Source organism: Corvus hawaiiensis, chromosome 11, assembly GCF_020740725.1.
Source record: "Corvus hawaiiensis isolate bCorHaw1 chromosome 11, bCorHaw1.pri.cur, whole genome shotgun sequence".
NCBI lineage: Eukaryota > Metazoa > Chordata > Aves > Passeriformes > Corvidae > Corvus > Corvus hawaiiensis.
Genome location: NC_063223.1, coordinates 21893285 through 21907907, shown reverse-complemented (window position 1 = coordinate 21907907; position 14623 = coordinate 21893285). Strand labels below are relative to the sequence as shown.

The following is a 14623-nucleotide window of genomic DNA, read 5'->3' as shown; positions in this document are numbered from 1 at the left end:
ATTAGTTCTTGCCCCAAAATGAAATGTTCTTTGTTTCTGTGTACTGCAGTTTAGCAATGCACCCCAAAGACCTGCTTTTTCAATAAATCATAGCCAGTCTCAAGTTGGAAGGATCCCATAAGGGTCATCATGTCCCACTCCCTGCTCCTCACTGCTGCCTAAAACTAAACCATAGCCTAAAAGCATCATCCAGCTGCTCCTTGGACTCTGACAGGTTCATCTGTGGTACTTTCATGTCTGTAAAGCACTGAGAATCAGTGTTAGCTCAGCTACCCGAAGATCACCAGTCACAACCACCCTGATTCTGGCTGAGTTCAGAGCTCTGCAGTGACCAGTGCATCATCTCCAAAGACAGGAAACACTCTGAACACACCAGGAAGGACTGGGGGCAAAACAAACCATGAAGGTGACTCTTGCACTTTAACAGTTGTTCAGTGTCCTTGTAACCATTTAATCTCTCTGAGATCTGAATTTGGGCAGCTGAAAAATGGCCACCTTTCCATCTGAGCACCCTCCAGCTCACCATCACAGTGCTTTCAAGTGGTCACCCAGTCCCACCTCTCCAAAAGCTGCCAAAATGGCTTTTGGAATAGACAGTAAATGGGGAAAAAGGAATTGTTTGTGACAGTCCCTGTTTTACAGTCACAGAAAGCAGATTTAGCACTGCTGTTTGCACCTACCATCTCCTTGTGATTTGGGTAGAACGTCTGCTCAATTAGAGGGAACTTCTCTGGGCCCAAAGTTTTGTAGACAGACACCAGCTGGGCAAACTGCAAAACAAAGCAGAACAAAACAGAAAGCTTAGGAGAGGAACCTCATCGTGCCCACATGAGCTCATACTGACATTTTGCTTCTTCTCTTGGGTGTTTCATAAACTCGGTGGATCCAGGGGCACAGCCCACACAGCCTCTCTCCTCCTCCTCACACACCTTTTTAATCCACCCAAGCTGTGGCTTCATGTGAAGATCAACACAGAAAAACACCTTGAAAAGTTAATCCCCCACAGGTAGAGAAAATGAAATACATGGGAATACTGGATTTCAGATATCTCATTGTCTGTATGTTTTAAGACGATTCTGTGACAATAAAATCATCATAATTTCATCTTTTCTATCATCTTGAACCTAAAGACCAGGCATTTATCATTCATTTAGTGGCTGCCACCTCCCTGACATTGATTTTGCAGTGTTGGCAAAGAGATAAAAGCAACTGTGTCACGTTAACAGGTCGGGTGAGAAACAAACTGGAGAAGTTCCATCTCCCAGGCTGCAGCCACGGGCCGTTCCCACATGGCCATCCTTGCACCACCACCAAGGGTGGGGATGATTTCAACTGCTCCATATAATGCCATTTCTATTTGTGTTTTTTATATAATATGCTGATAGTCTATCAATGCTCCTGCCTACCTGCACTCTGGACTGCAGCAGCTTTACGCTGAACAACATTTACATGCAAAACAAGAGAATTCTTTATTAAATAGAGATGGGTTTGGGGCTGTTCTTTCTCTTTACTGAGCAGATAAACTCTCCTCTGGTAACAGTTGGAAAACTAAATCACTCCTGAGCCTGGGCTGAGGTTTCCAGGGAGCAGGAGGGCTCTGGCAGCCAAAGCTCACTGTTCCAGGACTCCAAAGCTCTGGCTCGGCCGTGCCTGTGATGTGTTCAATTGTCGTGATGCCAACACGGGACATAAACAACTCAGCACAACACTTTGAATAGTGGGATTTGCTGGTTGCAAACAGCACAAAAAGCACAGAACAATAGAACTCTGTCCATAATGCAGATAAAATACTTACTCTGAGAAGAGGCTCAGGGGGCAGGGAGAGCAAAAACTGTTTAAAGGGGAAAAAAACCCATGAAAGCTTTGCTTGCATTTCCAGCTGGCAGAGAGGACTTGTTTAATTTAGTGGTGTTTACTTAGGTTTGGTAAAATACATCTTTAAATTTGGAAGGCCAGTGGAAAATACCTTAATGATGAGTAGTCTTCACCAAAAGCCTAAGAAATTGTAGTTGGGTTGTGTGCTGTGCAAATCAGGCCTCAAGGAAAGGAAATATTATCACAGCTACCAAAATAAGGTGGTTTGGGAATAGGATTCCTGACAACTTACTCGTTATTTTTGTTCTGATCCAAGAGCCAAATTCCAAATTCCACAAGAAAATACTTACTATTAAATACATGATTCTTGCCAAATAATTGTTGGGTTAAAATAAATCTATTTACCTATCTTTAAGTAAAAGCCTCCAATGGAAAAAAAAAAAAATCATCTGATTGTATTTCCTGTGATTCTTTCCTTACTTTCTTTTCCGCTTTCACTGAAAGGGAGCAGAAGACAGTAAGAAACTGGCATTTTTTGTAGGGATTGTGGTGTTGATGCAAGAGGTAAGAAAGATTCTTTTTAAATTAAAATAAAATAATATAGTTAATTAAATAGTTAATATAGTTAATTAATAGTTAATAAAGATAGTTAATTAAAATAATATAGTTAATTAAAATAAAATCGTATTTTAATTAAAATAAAATAGTATCAGCCACAGATAACAGACGTGTATCATTCCAAAATATCCTCTAATCCAGTAATTAAGCTAGGAGATAGCAGGTGGGAAAAGGAGGTAGGTTTCCATTTGTGAGGCAAAGGAGAGAAATCTCTCAAATTCCCACAGATGGGGAATGATTTATCCTTTACCCTGCTGAGATGCTGCCTCACCTCCGTGTCTACAATCTGAGAATCTCTTGTCAATCATTTCTCCCCCAAAGAGCAACCTGATAAATTCAGCCCCAACTCTTATAAAATTTCAGCATTCTAATTGTATATCCATAAACAGCCATAAATATTTCTTATTTTCCCTGATTGCTACTTTATAAATTGCTATTTATAAAGAGGAATTTAATTTACATTTTAATGACCTTCTATCATTTTTTAGGTGGGATCTGGATTATATATTTTTATATTTTCCTTTTCAGCAGCTGAAGCAAATGAACACCAGTCCTGGGCAGGAGCATCATCTTTTTAGATGATAAAATACTGAATTATCTAATCCAATTCTGAGCGTTTACAAACATGGGATGTTCATGAAATAGAAAGTACTAATAGAGCCTAATACTAATAAGTATTTTATATGGATATCAAATTCCATAATCATCTAAAAACCCCCCAACTCATAGAGCTCAGTATTTCAGCAGAAGTCTTCTTTACATCTTAAGAAAAATCAAAGGAAGTGGAAAAAGGTTCTTAGTTTAGCAAGCTGAATTTACCTCTCATTTTCCAATTATGCATCTTATTTTCAGCTCAGAGAGGGATATCCTCAGGTATGTGTGTTTACAGTTTGCAGATTATTATTTTAAGAGGAAAATCGTTGGGTTTTGTAGCATTCATTGCAATGTCAATTGTTTTCTAGGCAGGATAAAATGCTTCCACACCCAGCCTATGGATTGTTCCTCCATAACAGAACAGGACGGTGACTGCTGTGCTTTTCCTCCTCTCCAACAAGGTGTGACACAGAGAATAAATATTTAGTCAAAAAGGAACTTATGCCCCTTGATTTCATATCAAATCATTCTGGGGTTTCCTCACCTCAAGACTGGAACTCTAAATTTGGCTGCACAGATCACGCTGTAACCAAGCAGGAGTTACCAAAAATCCCTTTGCTATCTTCATAAAGAGTTGGATAATTACTTTGCTTATCACTCTCGAGGAGTTAAAATGTGCTTAATTACATGCATGCCATCTCTGAGAGGCTCGGATTTGTTCCTAAACAAACCACATCAACTTCTCCCTCGAAGATAATCAGATATGATATTTAAAACTAATGACTGCAGATGGTGCTACCCTTAATTCTGGAAAGCTGCTAATCCCTCTTGCCAGGCTGGAGGATGTGTAGCACTGCCCATTCCACTGGGGAATTTCCTGGTGTGGTGAGTAGGATTTTAACTCAAGGAACTGCATCCTGTTTGCCTGTTCCCTGTTCAGGCAGGACCCCATGGCTATGGACTTTACTGAACCCTCTCTGTCAGAGATTTCCCTTTTTTTGAGGGTTTGTTACCTGTTCTCTTTACAAGTTGAGGTTTGCTCCTGCTGGCAGTAGGAGAATTCTAGCTGCTCATCTAGTGCTTCATGGGAACGACTAAAACAATCCCCAAATTCTCTGGATAGTCTTTTACACCCACCCAGAGGAGCTGGCGTTCTCTAGGAGTAGAGAAATGGGAAAACTTGGATGGGTGAACACTTCTTGAATCTGTCTGTCATAAAAAAACATCACTTTTAGCTGAGATTTAACTTATCTCTGGCTGCTCTGAGGTGTGGGCTCATCTTAAGGGTGAAGAAATTCCATGAAATACCAGTTTACCTCTGGATGTCCAGCTATAAACCTGCCTCCTCCCAAATGCATTAATGGGTATCAGAACTTGTGGCTGCAATTCCTGAAGTAAAATTTTCTACGTTTCTAATGTGATCTCAGCATTCACCAGGGATGGGGTCTCTGCAATGGGATTTTCCCTTTCAATACACATTGGAAAGGTCCCTTTGCCCTACAGTGCTCTGCACAGGGCCCCTGGAGGGTTTGTGAAGCTGAAACTGGAGTTGATCTGCATTATGGGCTGGTCATGTTACAGCTCTGTTATAGGGAATTAACAAAGAAAATGACACACTGACTGCTTCATCCCCTCCAGATGGCACCAGGAAAAATGTCCTGAAGTCCATTTTTAGGCTGAAATGTCTCTTTTCAGGCTGAAATGTCCATTGTCAGGCTGAGGCTCAGAAATGGGGCTGGTCATGCCATAAAGGCTGGATGACCTTGTGAGAGTAAGAGATGTTCAAAAGCACAAACGTAACAGGGGTCCTTGCAGGCCAACAAATTGAGACACACACATTGGAGATCCTTCAGAGGGAGAAGGAACAAGGCAGCTGTGTGGAAGGGGCTGGAAGGATACATTTGACACATGGACTCTGTGGGAGTCAATTAATTTTGGCCAAGGTTTTTCTCTATATCTGCATTTTAGACATGGTGCCTGTAGTGTATTTTCATATTACATGACTGTATTTTTAATATTATTATTAGCTGGGAAGCATCTGTGTGACCCTTTTTGTGCTCTCCATGTGCTTCTCTGTTGAGATTGGTCAACATTTCTTCTCTTACCCTTTAGCAAACATTGAAGACTTTTCCAGAAGGCTGACTTCACACACATTTGATTTGCTACTTGATACCTCCATGCCTTCAGCTCCCTCCTCGCCCTCTGGGGTTCTTGCTGCACCTCCTGAGATGGAGCTGCTCAGCCCCTGTGGGTTGAGCTGACCCTTCCCAGAGGGATTTGGGCTGTCTGCTCCAGCTATCCAGAATTTCCAAGGGCATTTCTTGGCTCCTGCCCCTCCCCTGCAGCATGAGAACTGCAATCTGAGAGGCACAGCTCTGCTGCTGCTAATCACTGCTGTAATTAACTGCTGGAATATTTTCACATTAGAAGCACAGATGATGAGATACAAACCATTAAGAGCTTCTACAGGATGAAAAAAAAAAAAAAAAAAGCCTTAAATAAAAACCTCATGGCCTTGGAAGAACTGCGTGAACTGGCTTACAAATTACCAGAGTGCATCCATGAGAGAAAAAAGAAGTTTTCTACAACAGTTGGAAAAACAGGACTAAAAAAATCCCAAAGAACCAGAAAAGGGTCACAGTCAGAGACACAAAAACATCTCCTGGCTTGCAGGGTTGGGTAAGAAGGCATCTGGCAAGGAGAGACACCTTGGCTGGTGGAAGAGGCACTGACAAATTGTGTAAACAGTGAGGAAAGCGAGATTTAAGGAGGACACGCAGATTAAAATGAAGGAAAACAGCCTATGGTCATAGAAGGGTAGAACACAGATCAAGACATGCCTGGTACTAAAGAATTAGCAAAAGGTAATACCATGAGGCCTAGGTCGAGAGGCCTTCTGGAGCTCTTTGTTTCAGAATGAAAAGTTACAGAAGGAAAAAAGAAGTTTATGGAAGTGAGAGGCTCTGGGGACTCCTTCCTGGATGCTCTTCCAGCAGTGAGAAAATGCACTTTATTCCACTGTTCTGGGAACAGGGAGTTCAGTGTTCTGACCAGGGAAACATTGGTGCTCTTGTTTATTTTGATGGGACTTGGCCTTGTGCTTAAGCACTTCTCAGAAGGGTTTGGGGCTCACTGCAACAGAAGGAGACTTCCCTGTTTGTGGGGTTTTTTAGAGATGAGGTCCAGTTCAAATAGGAGGTTTCCATAAAAATACTGAGTTCAACGAAGCTTGTGGAGGAAGAAATCAGTGGAGGATTTCCGAGGTGGATTTCCAGGGTGGATTTCCAAGGTGGATTTTCATGGTGGGTTTCCATGGTGGGTTTCCAGGGTGGGTTTCTGTGGTGGATTTCCAGGATGGATTTCCAGGGTGGATTTCCATGGTGGATTTCCATGGTGGTTTTCCAGGGTGGATTTCCAGGGTGGATTTCCAGGGTGGATTTCCGTGGTGGGTTTCCAGGGTGGGTTTCCATGGTGGGTTTCCAGGGTGGATTTCCATGGTGGATTTCCGTGGTGGGTTTCCAGGGTGGGTTTCCATGGTGGTTTTCCAGGGTGGATTTCCAGGGTGGATTTCTGTGGTGGGTTTCCAGGGTGGGTTTCCATGGTGGTTTTCCAGGGTGGGTTTCCATGGTGGATTTCCAGGGTGGGTTTCCAGGGTGGGTTTCCATGGTGGTTTTCCAGGGTGGGTTTCCATGGTGGATTTCCAGGGTGGATTTCCATGGTGGATTTCCAGGGTGGGTTTCCATGGTGGTTTTCCAGGGTGGATTTCCAGGGTGGATTTCTGTGGTGGGTTTCCATGGTGGATTTCCAGGGTGGGTTTCCAGGGTGGGTTTCCATGGTGGTTTTCCAGGGTGGATTTCCAGGGTGGATTTCTGTGGTGGGTTTCCATGGTGGATTTCCAGGGTGGGTTTCCAGGGTGGGTTTCCAGGGTGGGTTTCCAGGGTGGGTTTCCAGGGTGGATTTCCAGGATGCAATGCCATTCCTCAGACACCACCAGCCATCCTCTGCTGGGCCCAGCACGGAATGCCAGAGGACTCCTCGGGGTGGCTGATACCCAACACACCCCAAAAAGAAACCAGGACAAGCACACCTTTCATCCATCTCAGAGGGAGCAGGAGCTAAGGACAGCAGTGGAACACCCAGGAATGTCAGAGGGCAATGGCAGCGCTGGTGGGAGCCGTGGTGATAATGTGGGGGAACTGCACTGGAGGAGAGGGAGAGGATGGAGTGGGGATTGCCCTGGTGGAGCCATCACAGCAGGAAGGATTTTCCTGGATGGGTGATAGATTCCAAGGCAGGAAGGGGAGTCTCATCCCCCCTGATTCTCTTCAGCTCTGAGCCGCCACAGCCACACACCAAAGAAGCAGATATAACCTCGATTTTAACTGAAAAAATGATTTTCTAAGATAATTTAATAGGGAATATAACACACAGGTTTCCTTTTTAATTACATATTAAGATTGCACAAGAAATCAAACTTAATTTCCATAATCTGGCCTCCAGCTAGGGACATTTGCCTTAACCAAGCTCAAAAGAGGGTTTCTCTACTGTAGCAGGACCAGCAGACAATGCAAAGGACATGAGCCACAGCTTTACAGTCCTGTTCTGAATATTAACTCTACAGCCTCTATTTGAATACAGTTTCTGTCACTAGAAGGTAAGAAACAGTTAAAAGTCTGTTTGAATTTTCTGCCACTAGAAATGTTCAGGGCAGTGAAAGTCTGTAATGGATGTCAAGAGCTCCCACTGCTGCTTTTTAGTGTAGAGGAGAACAGGGCAAAGTGGCAACAACCCACCACAAAATTCAGGAATGCTGTCAAAAAATCTGAGTCTGCTTTTGCATTAAATTGTCCTGATTGCCATAAATGCTGGTAAAGCAAAATATTCACATACTCAGTTTATATATAAAGTACTTGAGAGTGCAAGCAAGGATTGATAAATACAGAGCTGAGAGAATTAATGGCTGTATGGAACAGAAAAATCATCACCTCACTGAGATTTATTTATTATTTAAGGATCTCTTCTTTTTTTTTTTTTTTTTCTTTTTACAGGAATTTCAAGTGAGCTTACTTAATTTAGGAAAGCAAAATCAGTAAGGAAGGCTGGAATATTCCCTTCCTATTCCAAGACTAGATTAAACTAAACCAGCCCTATAAAGAGGTGCAAAGAGCAAATACACTACTAGGTTTAATTTATTTAGATTTCTGGTTATGCATTTAAACTTACAATTACGAATTTTGCTCCAGTTCAATGTTCAAACCTCGTATTAAATTGGCTTTTGACCAAAAAGCTTACAATGTTTTCACTCTCCTTCTGACACAGTCTTGTGAATTCACTTTCAGCTCTTGCACTACAAATCCATCAATGTGTTTTGCTTTAAGTGGCAGACTGGGCAAAGTGGCCAAAACCCTTCCTGGCTGTCAGAGCATTAAACTGCAGGTTGTTTATTCCTAAGAAAGCTCTGCTCAGAGGAAAAGCACCTGTTTGTTTGTTCTCTGGCTGCCCTGGAGGTACACAGACCTCTGCTTTCACTTGAAATCTGTAAAACCAACACCCTTCTGTAAATCCAATACCCTTCATAGGAATCAAGGGCACAAAACTGGCCACTGATGCAAATATTTGCTGTCAAGCACATGGAATTTGATACAGAGATTGCCACACATCATCACATGAGGCTGCTCAAGCCCTGCCACCCAGGTCCTGGTGTCCAGTGCCTCAGGAAGCAGCTCTGCCCTGCTTGGGAGAGAAGGCAGCTCCTGGTCCAGTGCTGGGGGCAGGGAAAGGAACTTCAGCAACTTCCTGAAGTGAAAGGGCAGGAAAAGGCCACTGCACACCTCTGGCTGCCCTGCCTGTACCTGCCAGTGAGATCCATCTTGCCAGAGTGGTTGAAACAAGAAAGTTCAGTGCTGGCTCCAGGTTTGATCAAATGAAATACATAAAACTGACTAAAACACATCTCAGTGTTTCTAACATTTATCGTGATGGCAGACTGGAATGTGAGCATCCCTAAATGTCTTCCCCATCTGAGCTGAAACCAGATTGCAGGTAAGCATTCTCCAGCCTTGACCTTTAAAAAGATCCCCTCTAGCACATAAAAGAGAGCAATAACCAGCCAAATTCTATCCCATTGCTCAGCATTATTGCACAAATCTGACTTTTGGTAACGAGCACAGGATTTTCTTATAGTGAAACAAACATTGAGAATTTCTTTCTTTAAACCCGACAGGCAATAGCACTGAAAATCTCCCAGATTTACAGCAAGTAGCTTTTCAAAATGCTTCTCTTCTTGCACACATTCATTCCGTTTGTTTTTCACTCTCCAGAAGATGCTTTGACACAAAATTGAATCTCCTCTGCGTGGTTGTGTCTCCCATTAGCATAGCTTCAATAATTTGTGTCAACAGGAAGCTGGAAGGAGCAGAGCTCATCTCTTTTTTTCTGCTCCTCCCTGCAGAGTCCCGACAAATGTCCTGCCAGTGCCCCAATCTGTTGCTCAAGATTATTTAAGTATAACTGGGAGTGGAAAAAGCACAAGAGACCAACTTGGAGCAGCAACACACGGAGGAGAAAACAAGGTGGGGAAGAGCACTAGAACCCATCAAACAGCAAGAAAGGGCAGCTAAAACAGACCTTCCAAGAAAGCAAGGTAAAAACAGAGAAGTTAAATGTCCAGTTGGAGTGGAAAGATGAAGAAAGATAAGTAGAAGAGCATCTGCAAAAAGAAATGCAAAGCAGAACACGGCACATGAAGTCACAGAATTGTGTAAGCTTGGCAAGAGGAGCAAAGTAAGGAAAATATCAACAAACTTGAAAAAAAATATTTGGCTGTCTACTCCCGAAGTGTAGGAGAAGAAACAAACAACAACCGTAAGATTTACAATACTCCCAAAGCCTGACAAAAGGAAGAGCCATACCCAGCCTTCCCTCAGAATGGCTGCGGGTGAGCGAGGAAAGAAGTTCTGGCATGACAAAGTGTCTGTGTCACTTCTCTAACATTTAAAAGCCCTAATAACAATAAATTCCTGCAATGGAGCAGAGTGTGACATCTGAAGATGTTTCAGCACAAGATGGGTTCCCATCTGGAGCTCTGTGTGAAAAACACCAGGACCTTTCAGCTTTCTTCACAAACCCACAGGTGTCTCTGCCAGCTTTGGCCCAGGAAACCCTTCCTCGCTGGTTCCTCTGTTCCCACATCCCTGGAGCGAGGGAGCAGAGTGTCCCTGTGCCAGCACTGCCCTTTGCCTGGGGCCAAGCTGCTCAGCACCAGCTCCCATCCCTGCAGAGCCAGCTCAGCTGCCTCTCCACAGCCTGGGACAGCTCTGCCCGAGCTCAGCACATGTGGGCGTCCCAAATCCCTCTGGGATTCCCTCCCTCCGTACTTCCAGCTAAGTACAGACCCTTCCACCACCCTGGCAACAGCTAAAGGGGGTCACAGTGTTCACAACTGAGGGTCATTATAGGTTGTGCCCCCTCCTTACGCAGAGTGAATGTGTGATTAAGGCATCAGCAGATCCTTGAAGCCTCCAGACCAGCCCTGCAGCCTCCCAAGGCACACACACATGCTCCCAGGAGAACAGATGTGCAGCCAGCTGCAGGGGCTGGGATGCTTTTCCTCTGCACTGAAGGAACCAGAACTGCACTTATGGGTAGGATTTTGTGAGGGTTTTCTTCCTCCTCAGTCATGTACAGCTGCTCTACACAAGTGCAGCAATTCTGGAGTCTCTGCAGGGCTGAAATGTTTATCAGTGTCAGAAAGAACCTGGAAGTACCAATCCAGCCCCTGTAATGCCTGCAATTATCACATTAGAGTCAGGTTTAACTGAAATAAACCCCAACCCTATATTCTATCTGCAGCAGCCGTGGGCATTGAACCTTGCAGCCCCTGACAATGAAATCAGTTTGCCTGTTTGGTGTCACTCAACTCCACCTCCCTGCCTGACTCCACTTACCAGCAAGCTGCTGGACACAGTGAGGTGAGCAGAGAATAAGCTGGGGTGTTCCAAAAAAGCTGCGCCCCTGTCACCAATATTTGCAGCTGAAGCTAAAATCCAGCAGGGTTCAATTGAAGGAAACCCTTCAGCATGCAAGTTTCACATCAGTCATTACAAGCATGCAAAGGGATGCATGCAGGGCAGAAGAACTTTTCAAAAACTTCGTCCCAGGACACTGGAAAATCATGTTATGTATTTTTTTAATACATGTTGTTTTGCTGGGGTTTTTAAAGTATTATTTCCCTAGTCTAAATAATGAGATTTTACCTAATGCTGCAAGCACTGATATCATCATCACATTTTCCTGTTCCTTCTGGCCTCTGCAATTACTCCTTCATTCACCTACATAGAACCACAGAACCATTTAGGTTGGGAAAGCCCTCTAGGATCACCAAGACCAGGCACTAACCATGAACTTCTAAGTCCACCACTCATCCTTGTCCTTAAGTTCCACATCTACGTGGAACTTAAGCCTTAAATCCCTCCAGAGACAATGACATCATGCATTATGAGAAAGTTTGCACACAAGCTCCTAAGCCTCCCTTATTTCCTGAATGACATTTTCTAAAGGAAAACAGATAATTTAAATAATATCAAATATTAAGTTTGGAGAATTAATTGTGCTCTTTTTTTTTATCTTTACTTTTTCTTTTCATAAATGCTTTGCAGCAGGATCCACGCCCCATTAGGCAAGAGTAAAACTGTGAGGTGGATTGGGAATCCTACAAGGACAGTGGATGTTTTTGCCTCCCCTTAACTCAGTGTAGCTGTAAATTGAGCCAGGTAAAATTTAAAGTCTCATTTTAGTGCGACATGTCATGCCCAAGACTGTTCCTTTGCAGCACAACCCTGCCCTGAAACATTCTAATGTTTTAATAATAATTCTTCAACGAGGGCATGAACCTTAAAACGGTCCCTCCACAGCTCTGCATGAGCTCAGCAATAAAGAACTTAGTCTTTATTTATAAAACTCATGCTTTCCCCCCAGCTTTCTGACACTCTCACTAGCATTTAAGTGAAACCCATCCCGAGCCAGGGCCATGAATTTTCCATGAGCTAAGTGCTAAGTGTTATCACAGAAGAGAAATAACCTGAGCCCTGTAACAACCCCAAGCCCTGAACATGTTTCAGTACACAAACATCTCACCACATACACTCATTCCAACATTTTCTTCCCCCTGGTTGCTCGCAGCCCAGCTCCTCACAGTGCTCTGAACTTCTGCTGCGAATTTGGAGGAGCTGTGCATGCCCTGACACCAGAGAACATGAGGTTTAAGACCTGCTCTCAGTATGTTCCTGGCAATCATCCCACCACACCCCACCTTTCAGTAATACACCTCAGATCAAATACACATTTGTTCACTGTCTATTGGCAAAGGCACAGAAAGCCAAAGTACAAAAAGATCTTTCCTGGAAAATCAAGGGCAGGTGCTGCAGTTTGTGGCACAGAGTGTGAATCTGCCCCCCGAGCTGAAAAGCAGTTGTACATCTGGAGCTGTGTGTTCCAAAAACACCAAACACCTGGCACTGTGAAGAGCAGTCATTTAAACCACAAAGATCTTGGATGTTGAGTTCTAACTCCCATTTTGTTTGAGAGCCCTTTTATAACGACTCTCACTTCCCCTACTTCCCCTCCTAGCAGTTCTATACTACTCCTAATTTTGCTCTGATGTAAGGAAGATTGATTGCCTGTGGCTAGCTCAATAATTTCCCATCCTTTTAAGGCCCATTCCATTGCACACCCCCTTTTTCTTCCCTGCCGTTATCAAAGTTGTAATTCCCTTCTGCCACTCCAAATTTTACCTGCAGGAAAGTCAATCTATTTCTCGTGAATTAGTAAAGGTTGTTACTCATGGCTTTATGTAGCGTTCTGCTTCCCAGTTTTCCATGGGGCTTTTGCACTTGCAATGTTTATAGAGAGAGCTTTCACACGAACATCAGGTCACTGGTGCTGACGAAGGGATTGTGCAGGAAGAAATCCCTGCCATGCTGTGAAGAGGGGGAGAATTGATGGGAAATCCCAGCATGTCCATGGCCATGTAGGAGCACAAACCCTTAATTTTAGCAGGCAGCAGCAGACTGAGGAGTGCATTCCCAGGCATCCACAGCAATTTTCAGCAGGGATTTCACCCAGGCAGGGAGCATATGAGGGATTGATCCAACCAAACAAGGCAGACAATGATATTGGCAAAACCAACAGTGCCTGGATTCTGCTGCAATATCTGACCAGCCATGAAGTTGGCTGAGTCTAAGGTTAATGGATTTTTACCCTCAGGGAATGGGTTGGAATGGCTTCCTAGAATTCCAGAATATCCTGAGTTGGAAGGGACCCACAAGGTCCATTGAAGTCCAGCTCCTGGCCCCATGAGTTCTTCCTCTGCTTTCCTTTCCTAAATCTGGTAAGGATTTCATGATGCTCTGGGATATACACAGTTGTCTCTACATCTCCAGCACCCCCAAGAACACAAGGCAGGATATCCCAGGTTAAGCAGCCAAACAAACCCCCAGGTTTGTACACAAACTCTATCTGTGCTCACACTAAAAGCCCACACTCCTCACTAGGACCCACTGAAGGGCAGTGATAAACACAGATATGGCAGTCTGTAAGGAGGAATTATTGCTTTACTTTTTATTGCATCATTATTGCATCTAAATGCTCCTGGCTTTGCTTCCCCACCCAGCTCTATTGCACCCAGTGAATCAAAGCACTGGGAAATGCCACACAGCTGGAAGATGTGATGCACTAAGATAATGAATTTGGCAATGTACAGTATGTACTGAGAAGCTGCAAATGCTCTATCAATTATTTATTCCCCCCCTGCAGCAGTTTACTGCAGCATAAAAGGATAATAAAATCAGCTGCAAGATGTATATGCTAAAAAGTGCTGACAATTGTTTGGAAGGATTCTCATAGTGAGTATTGAAAAATAAACATCTTCAAGGCAATGCAAAGTATTGCAGTAAAACTTCCCTGCAGTGGCAAAAATATTGACAACTGTTCTTTTCTTACCCAGCTATCAGAGGAAAAAAATGAAGTTTTGGCTATTTGTAAGAAGTGAGATTTTTAAAAGTTGTGTTAGCTCTTGGACAATGGAACTGTAGGAGCAGTGACTGCTCTGTGGATCATCACCTTTTACAGCACCACATTTTAACTTGTTGTTGCTCATGTTTAGTTCTTTATGAACCAAAAGGACCACCAAATGCTACCTCCATTTCTACAAAGCATGTCAAGAAAAACTGCACTGGCTTCTCCACTGAAGGTGGCAGAGACCAGCAGCTCTCCAGGGTACCTCACTGCTCAGGGGTAACTGAAAGGCCCAACTGCTACCCCAGAGGCACAGGATTATGAAAAGGGCTTTCAAATGAGGAAACGAGTCGCTTCAGATTTCCTTGCTAAAGCATAGCCCCAAAAATTTCACAGGAATGAGGAAAACACTGGCTAGAGCCTGTTCAAATTATGTTCAAAGCCACAAATATGAGAAATATTCTCAGCTTGCTTTTCCCAGACAAATTGTGAACACTCTTTCCTCACTTTGAGGAAGCGTGTAAGCAGTGGGGAGCCTTTCCATTGGATGCCTCACTTATTTCTCTATTTGTACTACAAAGAT

General features: G+C 43.6%; 1 protein-coding gene across 1 annotated transcript in view; it reads right to left on the bottom strand.

The window, feature by feature from the left end:
* SYN2 (synapsin II) overlaps positions 1-14623 on the bottom strand; it is a 153712-nt gene that overhangs the window by 76863 nt on the left and 62226 nt on the right. The window contains exon 5 of the mRNA XM_048316162.1: positions 681-770. Within this exon, the coding sequence (XP_048172119.1) occupies positions 681-770 (90 nt within the window). The remainder of the gene's footprint in view (positions 1-680; positions 771-14623) is intronic.